General features: G+C 37.6%; 1 protein-coding gene and 1 long non-coding RNA gene across 5 annotated transcripts in view; one reads left to right on the forward strand and one right to left on the reverse strand.

Moving 5' to 3' along the window:
- Nucleotides 1-15,566, reverse strand: part of LOC126366615 (MAP kinase-interacting serine/threonine-protein kinase 1-like) — a 64,871-nt gene that overhangs the window by 4,122 nt on the left and 45,183 nt on the right. For all 3 annotated transcript variants that reach the window (XM_050009789.1, XM_050009790.1, XM_050009791.1), the window contains 3 exons: nt 11,342-11,530; nt 10,386-10,627; nt 38-307 (listed from right to left, as the gene is read on the reverse strand). In XM_050009789.1, the coding sequence (XP_049865746.1) occupies nt 38-307; nt 10,386-10,627; nt 11,342-11,530 (701 nt within the window). The remainder of the gene's footprint in view (nt 1-37; nt 308-10,385; nt 10,628-11,341; nt 11,531-15,566) is intronic.
- LOC126366679 (uncharacterized) lies at nt 4,825-6,184 on the forward strand. Of its 2 annotated transcripts, XR_007566372.1 has the most exons (4): nt 5,204-5,335; nt 5,456-5,570; nt 5,678-5,898; nt 5,976-6,098. It is a non-coding gene; the product is annotated as an uncharacterized LOC126366679 (long non-coding RNA). The 2 variants fall into 2 exon arrangements; XR_007566371.1 differs by having other exon boundaries at nt 4,825-5,570; nt 5,976-6,184.

Raw genomic sequence — 15,566 nt, forward strand, 5'->3', positions numbered from 1 at the left:
ACACCTTAAAGGGGACGAAAAATAGTAGTAAACTTACTGGTGTCATAAGTTGCGGCGTGGCAAGCGGGCTAGCGAGGCTGGACGTGAAGCTGATGCCGCTGCCGAGATCGAAGTCGCAGATCTTGACGGGGCACAGCCGGTCCGGGTGCACGCACAGAATGTTCTCGGGCTTCAGGTCCCGGTGCGCGACACCCTTGCCGTGCAAGAAGTGTAGCGCGTTCGCTAGCTCGCGCACTATCTCTGCAGCCTGGGGTTCAGAGAAATAGTGGTGCTCCTGAATGCGGGAGAGGAGCTGCCCGCCGTTGATCTGTAACAATTAGACAAGGCTATTTAGCAAAATACCCTCACTATACTAAATATCCAGAAAGGAAGCTATTAGACTTTGGCATAACAGACTAACCTTTAGGAACGTAAATGGCCCGTTTTGATTAAATACAAGATTCAGTTTTGGAGGTTACTCGGAACAAGATCGTAATTAGAAATATTATAAAGAACTATTACTGGCCCATGCATAGGGTTCCTGTTCAAATCTTTAGTTAATGAGCTTTATGCATAGACTCTGAATGCATAGGGTTCTAGCGTTCAAATAGTAGTCATGGAGAATACTTTGCTCAACGAAGACTTCTAAGCTAGTGACTACTCGGTCTGACCGAATTTTCAATTTTTCTTAGACGGCAACAGTAATATATGAATCAGAGACCTCATGTTACTACGCCGCGTTATCATCTAATTCGCCGCGCGTTTTGATTACCAGACTTAATTTTAATTAGTCGATTGCCAGTTCTTATTACATGACCACTATTTTACACACACTATTAAAATCTGCATAAGGAATGAAATAAGTCACGATGATATACTGTTATTCTTTACCTTGAAAATATACCTATTGGACTGTATTTTCTGCGTGTTTTTTATTCTCAAAACCGTTACGGATTTACTTTATAGCAATGACTCACTGCGATGTTTGGTTGAATAATAAGTAATAATAGTTGTAACGTATTTCCGGAGTAGTACACCAGGGCAATATCAGGTGGGCCTATAAAAAAAACGATGTCAACTTTATCAAACGAAGATAAACAATTCAGGGGTAACATTGTGGGGTAAGCGCAAGCGCAATAAATAATACTGAGCTGTAAAAGATTATGTCGTAAAATCACGTGACGTGACGTGATAAAGTCACAAAGAAAGATATTCATTCGATATTTACTATCAGCAAACAAAAAAACTCCAATGATTTTATAGACAGAAAAATAAATTGTAAAAAAATAATATGTTATTGACGCTATTGTCACATTGATATCAGAAAAGATAAATAGCATACATAACAATTTGTGACAAAAATAACAGTTTAAAAAACCGGTTGAACTGTGATCTTGTGAAGTATTTTTATATAGATATTACCTACTTTGAAGTAATTTTCAACACGAACGCACTATAACGAGGAAATAAGCGCACAGTTCAAGAGTTTATCGCGTTACCTACGCAGGAACAGACGAAAGATAAGAGGCAAACATTGTAGGATCGTACCAGGCACACATACATGAATAAACCACCTATAAATAGGTATTATGTTCGTACCTAGCACCGCATAACGAGAGTATGAATTGAACAAAAATCTCATTCTTACCGTGTGCCTCCTAACGTGTAAGTGCAGGCGAGACATTTCGCGCGCTCTTCCCCTTACTCCTTAGCGACTTACAGCCATATTTTAAGACTAAAGTACTCCAGAGGGCTGAGGTCGGGGCCCGATACGAATTGATGCGGGGCGGAGAGTTAATATACGAGGTACATTCTAGTATCGGTGTCTGTCCAGAACAAATTCCTATGTTTTCGAGTGTCAAGTCAACCGTAAGAATAATAAAACTAGTTGCAGGTACATTATTTATGATCTGGCTCTAATTAATTAGTCGCACATTTTTTCTATATATATTTCCAGTAACAATTGCCGTTGCGATTTATATTGTTATATGTCATTGATCCCTTTGCGGTTGAAAAACTGCAGCTATTTAGATATGCCTACCTTTTCATTCGGAGTTCTTATTTACGCCTGCCAATCCGCATTATAGTCTGTTTTCCCGATAAATACAATGTGGGCCTCTTCAAGGCAAGAGTATATTACTTGCTAGGTGAGTATGTCCCATCTTCAGTCACACGTCACTTACCATCAGGTGAGATAGTGGTCATAAAATGTATCTTTCATAAAAAAGGTACCAGCTAGTTATACAGAAACCATGAAGATTTTAATGTAATCACAGCAGTTAAATGGAGTATTTATTTTTAACAACGGCAATTTATAGTTTCGTTCGTTCATCTCTAAACCAAAGTCAAACCTCTCGAAATAGTTTTACCTTGAGCGAGACACAAGTTTGAGCTTCCAACAAATCACAATTAGTTCAGAATTCCTCGCTACGAAATCGATAAATTTCTTTGAATAATTGGCTCCAGCAATAGTAGGGTAGGACACCATTTCATGACATCTAGAAGTCGACCTTTACGTTTACGTATTTCGGTCTCAATATTTTCAGATGTATAGGTAAGGTAATCCGTCCAACTGGGCACTTCCAGGCCTGTTGCTTTAAATTTTATACCGGGTTAGAGCCCCTCAGCGCTCCCGTTAATTTACAATAAGTCACGTAAAAAAATAATAAAAAGGTAAGGTACTCCACCAAACCTCAGTGTAGAGGAGTATACTTCATACCCCAAGAGTTGAGCTCGACCTTATGTACTAGGTACCTACTCGTATATAGGTTGTTTATGTATTTGACCCATTTTCCGAGGCCAGACCCACGAATAAAATAGCTCACAGTACGCTTATAGTTTGCAGTAAGCAGTGATTGTTGATATTCGACCTACTTACGTTAGCCAGGTTTGAGTAGAAGTGTGTTTAGTTTCCTCGGCCTTTGTTTGTTTTAGTTTGTATTAGTTTGTTAATGGTGAGCTCCTGAAGACCTACATCCAGGTTCGTAGCCGGAAATTTATTGTTTAACAGTTGAATTTCCTTTAATATTGTTTCATTAGACCTCGTTAATCCTAAAACATAGCAGCTACAAGGTTTCACGTCCAATATGCTCTCGCCTGACATTTCTTCGTTAAAAAGGTAGCGGATATTACTATATCATAATATATTCTGTATAATAATTATTGTGACTTCATAAATATTAATCTTAATAATATCGTATATAACCGTAAACTGACTACTAAGTAGTACTTATAAATATAACGCGCGTGAAATTGTTTTAGACCGTTTATACGTTAAAGAAAAACAACTTGGTTATCAATATTTAATTATTCGCAACGGCCGAAGTACCTACGTATTTACACTGAAACATTTTGAGTACTTATATTCAAACTATTTGAAATACACGTGTGGCCAAAGTTTGGAGTTAATTGCGCATTTATTCATGAGTCAAACTTCACTCCACATAATAGGTATAGGTATGTACCCCACATTTTAACAATAAATTTAAACCTTTTTGTTATCGTGAACATATTATTTACATATAATGAAGTGGGTGTGTCATACTTCATACATACACGAGGTATGCAACGAATAATAGACATATTTTAATGCGCAGGTATTTTCAAAACAAATATTACTCATTATTATTTATGCGTGCATAATAAAGGATAACCACCTACCTACTTGCGGTTGAGGGAAAAGGAAAATATTAAAACATTATGTTATAAATAACCTATTTGCGATAGTAATGAGGTAACACGGTTGTAGTTGAAGTGTTTGGTGTTGCTACATCTAATTAACTACTCCAGTTGTTTTCTAGAAGAATGACCGGGAGGCCTGGGAAATGTAGGCATGGAGAGCTATGATACTGTGACAGAATACTTTCTATTTACCTACTATGAAAAAATATTTGCAAGTAAAGCCTACTAAAGCAAATTGTTGATAAAATACATTAAGGATTCAAATTCCACGGAAAGTCAAGAGAAACCTGAACTGAAAATACGTCCCACTTATACTTTCCATTTTTCAATCAACTTCAATTAAATTTCGACAATTTTTAATTTAAAAAATAAAAAGTATAAATATTTCTAGTATTACATCAGCGTACGATAACACACAAACAGTTTAATTATATACGAAATTGTAAGTACGGTGTGTGCGTTAAATAAAATTACTGTAACAAATAATGTTAAAATTCCAGTGCCATGCCTCATTAAATTAAAACAAAATACCTCTTTTTCAAGGCCTTGGATAGGAATTAGGAAGTGATAGTTATTTTTATATTTATTAAATATATATTTTACACTAATATCTGTTTAAAATACGAATATTACCTATGTATGACTATAGAATAAACAGTAATACTAAGGTATGGGCCAAAGCATAATGAAATGGTCATATTGCCTTAGCAAAAAAACTTAACCGAAAGACAATGCCTTATTAACTAATAAATGCCAGCATTAGTATTTACGCTACTAAAATATCTTACGTGTAAATTATCACGGTATTTATTTCAAGATAATTATAACTGGGTACAAAATATTTTAATATAATGACTAATCCACCGAAGATATAATGACATTGTATTGTACTATATTATTATAATTGAGACGTGGAATCCGCGTACGTTTATACGGCTCACAACATCTTCTGTTATGCTAATATCATGTATTGCTCATGCGGAAAACAATACCAAAATTTACATTCATATTGTTTATCTTTTCAACAATTCAGCATGATGAAATGTAATGAAATTGAAAAAACACTTTCATTAAAAAAACGCAATACCAAAGTGGTGCATTTCCCTATCGAGAGCTTGTCTATCGCTGTGACAATATTGAAAGGTTAGTATAGTCAAAAGATAACCTGGGGGGCTACCGGCTAAGACGAAGCCGATTCAGATTGGAGCAAATCGAACATCGATTTGATTCTGTCGTACCGCGTAAACAGCCAAGATGGCGATCCCCGATTCGTGACGTCACATGAAGTTCGGCAAGCCGATTGAACGAATGATTTCAGTACTTTTGACACTAAAATCGCTACCGCGTAAAAAATCGAAGTTCGGCGTCTGAAGCCGATTCCCATTGGAAGTGTCAGTTGAAGCCGGGCACTTTTCAGTAACCGTGATCAATTTTAATTTCTTATTTTCACTGTTTTTCACCAATATTAGGAGCTATTTACGGTGGGCGACAAATTTTAGAAACATCTTAATCAATATAAATTGATATCGGCGTGGATTTTCGTGTTTAAATACCTAAATACAGTGTCATGGAGATAGTCGTTTTATGGGCTGCTGCGGAAGAAAATGTCTTCAGAATCTTGAGCAAATCGATTGCAGGATACTTCGAGAGAAAAGCCAGTATATACTTCTCACAGGTACATCTATTTATAACATTATTTCTGACAAGTGGCTCAATGTTTACAGAGGAAAAGTTGCTGAACTTACTAGAAGCGATTTTTGATCATTTCATACTTATCTATTTTGTTTTGTTTCAGAGAGTAGCTACATTGGTAATTTTAGATTATCAAAAGATGCATTTCGGACTTTGTATCATGACTTAGGACCATATCTGAAGGTCCAATGCTCTACAACTGTGCAATCGACTTTAAGGTAGGTGGTTACTATATTATGTTATATTTTACCTTATATTTTGATAATTAAAGTTATACTACAACATTACATGAATCCAATATAATATCTGTATGTTATAATTACAGTGACAAATGCCCTCAATCAGCCTGCAATCGTGAGATAATCTATCAAGTTTCCTCGGACAAAAACTGAGCATATAGAAGTCTCCAGAGGTTTTAATGACAAATTTGGATTTCTTGGAGTACTTGGATGCATCCATGGCACACACATTGCCATTATCCAACCTCACAAGTGGGAAGAGGCCTTCTTCAATAGCAAGTATTACCATTCATTGCATGTTATGTTGGTAAGAATCATGCCTTTAACTAGCTACATTTGTTTTGATTCTTATGATTGAGTCGCTAAAAATATTTTAATTTTCAGGTTTGTGATGGAGATATGTGCATTACATTTGTGATGCATCCAATGGGAGTGTTAGTGCTAGACTGCTAGCCAAGATAACCATATTTGGAACAACAGCACTTTGAGAAGGGAAAAGGAACATCTCCTTAATTTTAATATGTTTAAGTTCATTAAGTGGACTTGTGTGGTCCTTGAAATGTAAATTATGAAGTCAGTGTGGTGTAATCAAAAGTGGCAGATTTGTTATTCAATAATACAATATCTAAACAAACCTTTCTTTATTGACATCAAATAAACTATTTTCATTATGCATATTTATTTATTTTGTGTTATTACATAATTTGTTTCATTGCACCCCTCTCATTAACCAACCTATCTCTCAAGTAGATACATTTTTTCTAATCTTGTGTCCATTGTGCTTAATAAAGTAGTTTATCCATCTATCTTTAACTTGTAATAAATAAATCCATTTATTTTGTATAAATACAAGCTTGCGGGGCCTTATTGGACTAGACTATTTGTAATGTGTAATAGTATAGTCAAAAAAGCCCTGCGGGTGGATCAAAGAAATGTAATCAATTAGAACATACTACAAATATAATATTGTTCCCAATTCTTACTATAATATGGAAATATAAGTTAATTGCATCCAACATCTTCATCAATACACCTATACAAATCTTTTTATTAGATAGTAGTAGGCAAGGAGTGGGTGTATACATATAATATACACCTCTGCCTACCCCTTCGGGAATAGAAGCGTGATGCTATATTATTTTTGTTTCAAAATAGTTCTTGGTAAAATGATATCTAGTTGCTTTGTCTTTAATGTACTTTAATGTTACCCCTAGACAAACTCACTTAAATAACATGACCAAACTTAAGTATTTAAATTAAATACAACTTCACTTAAATAACATAAATGGAGTACTTATACTTTAGCTTAAATATTTTCATACAAGTTTATTGAGTACATATGTTTTTACTTAAGTATTTTAACTTAGTTTCTCTAGTGTCTTCGTTCTTGAGAATCGTCATGCTGCTATTCTTTAACCTGTAATAAATAAATCCATTAATTCATATAAAATACATGCGAAATATAAACAGTCACAATATGACAAAGTTTTTATGACGTCTATCATGTACATTAGTAATAGTCTTTATAGACTAGTTATAATCCTCTAGTTATTACTTTATTTATTTGGGTGATCTCGGCAAGGCAAAAATTTTGTAAAGTGGTCCTTCATGAATTAAAAGTTTAGGAACACTAGCCGACTCTAATGGAATGAAATACAATGTAAAGAAAATATTTTGGAATGTAATAAAGTAGCACATACAAAGGTATAAGGATATTTATATTTGGCCTTTATTCTTGCTATAGTATGGAGTAAAATATGCTAATCAAGGAGGTAAATTTGGGTATATAACATAATACAATCTTTATGCTACATCCCTGGCGGGGTAGGCAGTAAGGACAGACCACTAAGTGTCGTGATCCTTATAAACTTCTCCTACTTGCTCCAATTCCATACAATTTTTAATAAGTTTGAGTAAATTACCTTTATTGGTCTTCACCTAGCTTCCTCCAGCAGCAGCCGAAGCAACTCTGTTTGCATATCCGCAGCCTTGCTATTAGCTTCAGCAGCTGTAGCCAGCCAGCTTGTTAACTGCTGAAACAAGTCGCTCCTCCATGTCTAGCCTCCGACTCTCTAGATCTAGTAGATAGTAAATCGGTGATCTAGAAAAACAAAAAGATACATTTACAAGTTTCCAACAAACTACACTTCTCATCAAAAAAATCGAAACACTTCCGTTTTCATTGTTTCTGTCCGAATTTAACACAAAAAAGAATTCATACGATGAAAAAAAATACATAAATGTATAGCTGGCAGTTTGGCCATTACAGTAATAAGCGAAAATTCTAAATTCAAAATTAGAATTTCATTTGATTATCTTATAAACGAAATGAATCACTGTTTTGAGACAAATGTGTGTTTAGGGTTGGAGTACATTTAGCGTTTAAAAACTAAAAATTGGCGCCTATCCTTAAACTTTTTGTTTTTTATTTCAATACTGTGACTTTGGGACGTCTGAAAAAAGGTTTTTTTTCTAAAACGTATGGATACTTCGCCCACAGAAGCCGCCCAAGTTGTGGCATTGCTGGATTCTGGCCTTAGTCAGCGTGTTGTGGCTGCAAGACTGCATCTAAGCCTGTCATCTGTTCATAGAGTCTATAAACGTTATCGGGAGACTGGTTTGTTCACGCGCCGTTCAGGATCTGGCAGGAATCGGGTCACTTCTGAGCGAGATGATCGATTTATTGTAACAACTTCTTTAAGAAATCGACGCCTTAACGCTTTTCAACTGCAGCAGCGGCTTCGTGTTGTACGAAGGGTGGCTGTAAGTGACTCTACAATTAGAAGAAGGTTGAAGGATCGTGGACTGGTACCGCATAAGCCAGCAAATGGGCCGAAATTAACTGCAGACCATCGAAGAGCGCGCCTTAACTTTGCACGTGAGCACCTAAATTGGTCATACCTACAGTGGAGCAAAGTTCTCTTTTCTGATGAGTGTAAAATTATGCTGTATGGTAACGACGGAAGGAACAAGGTCTACAGAAGAGACGGAGAACGCTATGCACAATGCTGCATTGAAGAAAAGGTCAGCTATGGTGGCGGTTCGTGGACGGTTTGGGGAGGAATCAGCGCCGACGGTAAGACAGAGCTTGCTTTCGTGTCTGGGCCACGTCTGCCTGCACTAAACTGTCATCGGTACGTCGAAGAGTGTCTCGAGCCTCATGTGATGCCCTATGCACATTTTATTGGCAACGGCTTCATATTCATGCACGACAATGCTAGGGCTCACACCGCGGGCGTCGTACGAGATTATCTTAACGAAGTCGATATCTCTATTATGGAATGGCCAGCAAGAAGCCCGGACATGAATCCCATTGAACATCTGTGGGATGAATTAAAGAGACGAATTCGAGCAAGAGATCCTGCCCCAGAAACACTTAGCCAGCTGCAAGATGCAATCCAAGAGGAATGGGACAATATACCACAGCATGTGATCGTGACTCTCATCCGATCGATGAAGAACCGTATGGAAGCAGTAATTAGAGCTCGGGGAGGGAATACAAGTTATTAATTAAACGTTTTTTAGCTTTTTTTTTCATTTACGTGTGTTGTTTTATCCATTTCCTTTATACTCCATACGGAATAAAAATGACTCATTTAACAAAATACGAAACCTATGAAAAATTCATTTAAATTTAGAACATTAACATTAAGATTTGATAAGCTCATATTACTCACTATTAAACGACATTTAACATTTATTCCTAAATGTACACATTTTTCTGATAATCCTGACAAAACGTAAACTTGCAAGGTGTTTCGATTTTTTTGATGAGAAGTGTATTTAAGTTGTTGAACAATGAATAGGTTCATTATGTGACTATTCTTTCTTGACTTGTTTCTTACTACTACTAGATTAATAATTTACTTACATTTCTTTCGTTATTGTTGTTATTGTATAAATTCTGAGAAGATAAAACTGTTGCATTCGGCGCGAATTCAAGTATATCAGCTGATATAACATAACGTCATTTTTCTTTTTTTTTTGCGTTTCATTACTTCAGTTGCAAAAGAAAAATCCGTCGTTGCATTTTCCTTTTGTTTTAAACATTTGTAAGACTTTACAAAGTGATTAACTAAAAATATTATCAATTAATAAAAATAACATACAAAATAAGTCTGTATTTTTTCATTTCATAATGATATAAAATATTAAATGTTTACCAAATGTCTCAACGGAACGCAAGACCAAAAGTCATTCGTTCAATCATGCGCCCCTCTAATATGTCTATTATTATCTATGGATTGATTTTCATCCAGATTGCAATGAACATCGGAAATTACCCGGTACCAAACGCCGAACTTCGATTTATCTGAATCGTTTTCAAGTCGCCGAAGTTCGGCGAATTAGCCGGTAGGCCCCCTGTGTTTATATTCATAATGGTAAGAGTTTCTGTAATACATACGACGCCACTGAGTCTCGATTCCACTTGGCAAAGTACTCAACAACTACTTATCAAGAAAGTAACTAATTATTGTATATTTATTACTTTCAATTATTTTTCTAGATTTTGATAATCAATATGCTGTGAATGAATTATCTGGAAAGATAGTGAGAACCAAGGACGGACATTTCTCCCTATTGGAATAAATTCGGTGTAACTTGTTGTTGCAGAATTAGGCTTCTTATCCGTGTCCGATTCTAATTTGTTTACTATAAGTAATCAAAGCGTAACAGAATGGTGTATCAGGAACGAAATGGAATTCGGCGGTCTCTGCCTGTCGCAATGGGCTATTTCCCATTCTATTCTCTCTATTGAGAAATTTATGTATGTGTATAAGAGCATTGACTAACCTTCTCGAAGACAAGGTAGAACTTGTCTGTGTCCTCAAAGAATTCAATGAGCTGGATTATATTGGGGTGTCCCTGGCAGTAGTGGAAGGTCTCCACCTCGCGGAACACCCGGGCACGGGCGTGGCCTGGCACCTTGTCGATGATCTTCACTGCGAACTCCTGCTCCGTGTAGATATTCACGCAAGTCTGGACCGAAGCGTACGCGCCTTCGCCGAGAACCTCGCCCGTTAACTTGTACAGATCTGGGGAACATTTGAGGGGTTTGAGAACGTGGGTTTACTCCCGTTACAGAATATACGCGCAAATGGCGAAGGTTGTAATGATGTGAATACAAAACTGAATCAGATTAAGATCTAGTAACATTTATCAAGTTGGGTCATTGATGACGCAATACTTTTCTAAAAATCTACTTAGATCCTAGATGTTTAGAAAGTGACCTCGGTCAACACATTCTAGCTTAAGTCTCAAACCGAAATACATTAGTGCAGAAGTCTTATTATATAACACTGCAGCTGTTATATTTTGGAACTATCCCAATACAAAACATTAAATAGACTTAGGTGTAACACTCGGGTCTAGAATGTTCAATAGGAAAATCGATTGAGTGCGCCGTGTCACATTACGTCCATTAAACGATAATATCACCAATGCGTGGCGTGGATTTTAATTGTTTGGTCCAGTGGTTATTAGTACTTCCACTTGACTCAAGTGGCTGTAGTTAGAGATTTTTATCGACCCAACTCGTTGTCACATCTGCTGAAGTAAAGTACAACTTTATATTAATAATATATACTCAAGAATTTATTGCTGGAGCCATTCAGCTATCCAAGTAACTATTATGTCGGCACGGATTAGACTTGTACGTAAGTATGTATCGGCGTCAACATTACCTGAGGTATAGGAACTTCTTGAACTAATTCACCCTGTAAACTTTCAATGATTAGACCATCTCTTACCTTGGAAACAAGATGTGACGACGGAGCTGCCAGATCGCTTCTTCCTGCGGCGCTTCCTGCGCGCCTCCTCCTTGCGTCGCTGCAGCTCTTCACTGTCGGGGATGGGCACGGGTGCCGACGGCTCTTGCCCGCGCGGACTCTCATCCGACTCGCGCTCGCTGCCAGATTGGCTGCTGCAGCGGCCCACACCTAAGGGACAAGGAAAAAATGTTTATTATTTGTTATGTTACATGTCACAATAACTATAAAGACAAAAATGTAGATTATCCGCTTACCAAAATAAATTAATAGATGAGACAAGAATGAAACCCGTTGTTTAAAATTTGTATATAAAGCTACAAGACGCGTTAAGAATAAAAATGTAATAATAAAAACGAGAAGCTGTAATGTCGTATACGCCAAACCCCTTAAAATTGCCCGAAATGGAGAAGACCCTAGGTGATTAGAAGACAATTATTTAAAATTATTTCGATATTTTTCAATTTTAATTATTTCGAAATTAAAACCTTTGAATTTATGACACTTGAATGCGTAATGTTGAAGATAAGTACGAAGCTACAAGCCCATAACAATTCATCAGATCGATGGAACATTGAATATAAATCAGACCCTTGAACAAAGAGACAATACGTTACAGCTGATGCTCAAATCGGCTAATTGAACATCGCTCCCAAAGAGCCTGTCGATCCATCAAAAAGATAATGGCGAAAATAAAAAGCCAAAAGATTGCAGCGGAAGGCATTGTGGATTCATTTCGTTTCGCATCTGCAGAGTCAACAGCCGAGCAATACGCTGACAGGTCGTAACAGCTCCAGTTGAACGCTGAATGCCGTGGCTCACGACATCCCCGTTTTTGTGACCACATGAATAACGCAAGCCATTACGCATGCGTATACCGCTGTATACAATAACCCGCTGTTACCGACGGCTCTCACTTTGCTTTTGGTGCCAGCCATTGTTGAAACGTTTTCACTATGTTTGGCTTTAAAATAATGCTTATTTTGCATGTTGTTTGACTTTTCGAAAACTCTTTGTGAATGTGAACAAGGTGCTGCTATTAGTAAATACGAGCGCGATCATATGAGCCTATTTTAATCGCCTTTAAACTAATAAGATCCAACCACAAAAAATGACAAAAAGAATTGTTGACATTGCACTTCGCACGGCGAAAAACGATTCGAATGGATTTCTTTGTCTTGAAAGTCGGGGCTTTGACGCTTGAAGAGTTGTGCAAAAAATTGCCGTTGGCTGACTGATGACATAATGGGAGGGTCGGCCCCGGAACAGTGTTAGCATGTTCTGGCAAACGTCACGCTACTCACGCTTGTCACCGATAATAATAATAATCTGACGTGAACATGAACGAGCGAGCTGAGTTGGCAAACAAAGCCGGTTCATCGACCTACGCTGGGTGCGGCGGCAGCGACTGCGTGCACGCAGCGCCCACATTACGCGATCATTTCTACCGCCGACTTGCTAGTTTAAAGGCTATTAGAAAAATGTTACAATAATAAGAGAAACCACTACTACGAGTTATTAAATGATAATACTAAACTTGCAACACTGGAATCCTACTTGAACAGCTGGAATGACAGTAAAAATCAACTCAGCTGATACACTAAGCTTTCAAATTAACATAACAACAATTATCTAACTCTCATCTCTCGCGCGTAAAGCCTTGAATCTTTTTTAAACTTATCATATTTACTCCTCTTCAATACTCATTCTAGTTCACAGCGTGAAACATAGATGCCGCTTGAGAAGTCATTTAACGTAGCTAAGTGTTGTAGAGTCGACTTGCAATGTCATTTTCTTATTAAGTAATAAAGCATCAAGATTATCAGCAACTTAGCGACATAATCTTTAGAAAGGATTATTATTAGACAACACTTTAAGGATTATAGGGCTAAGCCCCGAAGCCAAACACGGCAAGGGTAACCCGCATTATTGCAGCTAACGTCGCCTCAACAGCCAGCAATGAAAAGCTATAACAGTGCAATGACGTCGAGGAAACCGATGAGAAACAATGCTTGTTCCGTACAAATGACTCATAATGATATCCCTTCTTCCGCGTGGAAGGCTTCTGTTCTGCATTTGTTTGAACATGGCTGATAATGTGTAGGCATTTACGTCTACGCGTATGGTATAAGTACTTAAAGAGTGTGATAAAGACGAAACTCTGTTATGAATTGCACGCCATGACCTCAGCGTGGGTATACGCTAGCAACTGGCGCGAAGCAAATGCGCAGTAGACGTGCGATTGTTACTATCGGGTTCATGGCACGCCCACGGACGCAATCGCCCGATTCAATGCGAACTTCCTGTTTATGCGCTTAATTTGTACTAATTTTTCATTACAATTTAACGAAAACCGACAAGACTTATATTTTGCAAAGTACTATTTGTAAACTATATTCAGGAGTAAATAGATTGATAACAAAAGAAGTGTTGTGCGTTCAAAACAAAAAGCTCACGCACGTACAGCTTTTAGTTTTAGGTATTAAGTTGAGTGATTCATCGAGTGATACACAAACCCATTTTCGACTGTAATAAAGTTACTACCCACGCAGCTCCTTGAGTTTATACAAAGCAGAAGGCTTCTGATGTATCTTGTTGATCAAATGTTTTTAAAAGATCCAAAGAACAGCGAAACAGAATAGTCAAACAAAATTAGTTACGATGCGAAAACAGTGCAATGTTGGGCGTAATTGATGAGTTTTGTAGATGTTAATGTAACATTGTAAGAGAACACTTATCGCGACGTCGTGTGTTGATCGCGTGACGCACAACGTGTCACCACGTGGCGACGGCGGAGCACCCGGCCGGCAACGTGGCGCAGTTACGCAACCTCCACCCCAGTAACAGCCGAACCTCGCCAGCTTAAACGCCTCCCGAAGCATCTCAAGCTGCCCGCAGTTTGGCACTCGTTTAGACGAGGTCACCGAACAATACCTGACCCAAATAAGTAGGCGAAGCAAACAAATTGCTCACATAAGACCACCGATATAATACTTTTATATAAGTAATTAAAAGTATCGGGTGTTTCTTTACCTAACGATCAGACAAACAAAACACCAGCTCATACATAATCGTGTATTTACGCAAATTGTATCGTCATGTAAATGGATGTATATTTATGTACATTTTATTATTCCTCACGTCATGCCAAATCATACGAGCACGATTGTAGATATATTGATTGGAGGTCTATTTAAATTGCATTGTTTTAATGCTGAAATTGTCGCGACACCAGTGCCCTCGGAGGTTTCTACTTTCTAATCTGGCTAGCGGCATTTACGCTTGGCCACGAATGCACTCTCTCGCTTACCGATCGTAGGCCCATTATACTTTTGTTGTAAACCCCTAAGCCGAAAAACAAGTCACTTTCTAATTGCATGCAAATTAATGCCCTTACTGTACCATTCACTTCATTGCTTTGCTAACTATAACAATGGTGTAAATCTCTTTCATCATAATAATTCCATAAATTTCAGGATTGAACGAACATATATTACCGGTAAGGTTAAAACAATGGAGATTCCCCTTTTAGATCGCAATACGTCGTCGATTGCAAGATTTTAACATCAATTTTATACTGGCAACATCATCTTTTTTTCTAAAACGGTCCCGCTGTCTGCGATTACTATCTTCAGGGAGCAAAGTCGACTCGGTTAGATCATTTAGATCTAGTGGTCATATAGTATTGAGTAAATTGCCAAGTGGGTCTGGCACTAAACCAGATAATATCTCGGTGAAACTTCTACGGGGGCGTTCCTACCTGCGATACATAGCAAACTACTTTCACTGATTCAGCCCCTATGCCTAATATAGATAATATTCATTTAGAAATTTGCGCCTGCGCTCCATATTTAGACGGAACTACAAGCACCCACCGCATAGAAATGAAGACATTTGATGGACGTCATCTAAAGGTGGAAATGTTTATGACGTGAAATCTATAAATCTCAAATCAATCTGATAGATACTAGGTATATAGGATAACGACATAACAATGGAAATTCGCAAAGGGACGTATGCAACCAGAGTTAGAAATCGATTGCAGAGGGCCCGAACGCGGAGGTGGCGAGGGGAACGGGGTTCGTTATTACGCCGCGGACCTGGCGTGAGCTGCGTCACGGTCAAGGTTACTCTGTTTCACTCAGACACGATTGACTGACTCTTCATCAACTGATAGCTATACGATAAGAATACTCCTTAATAAACT

The sequence above is a fragment of the Pectinophora gossypiella genome, chromosome 5 (assembly GCF_024362695.1).
Source record: "Pectinophora gossypiella chromosome 5, ilPecGoss1.1, whole genome shotgun sequence".
NCBI lineage: Eukaryota > Metazoa > Arthropoda > Insecta > Lepidoptera > Gelechiidae > Pectinophora > Pectinophora gossypiella.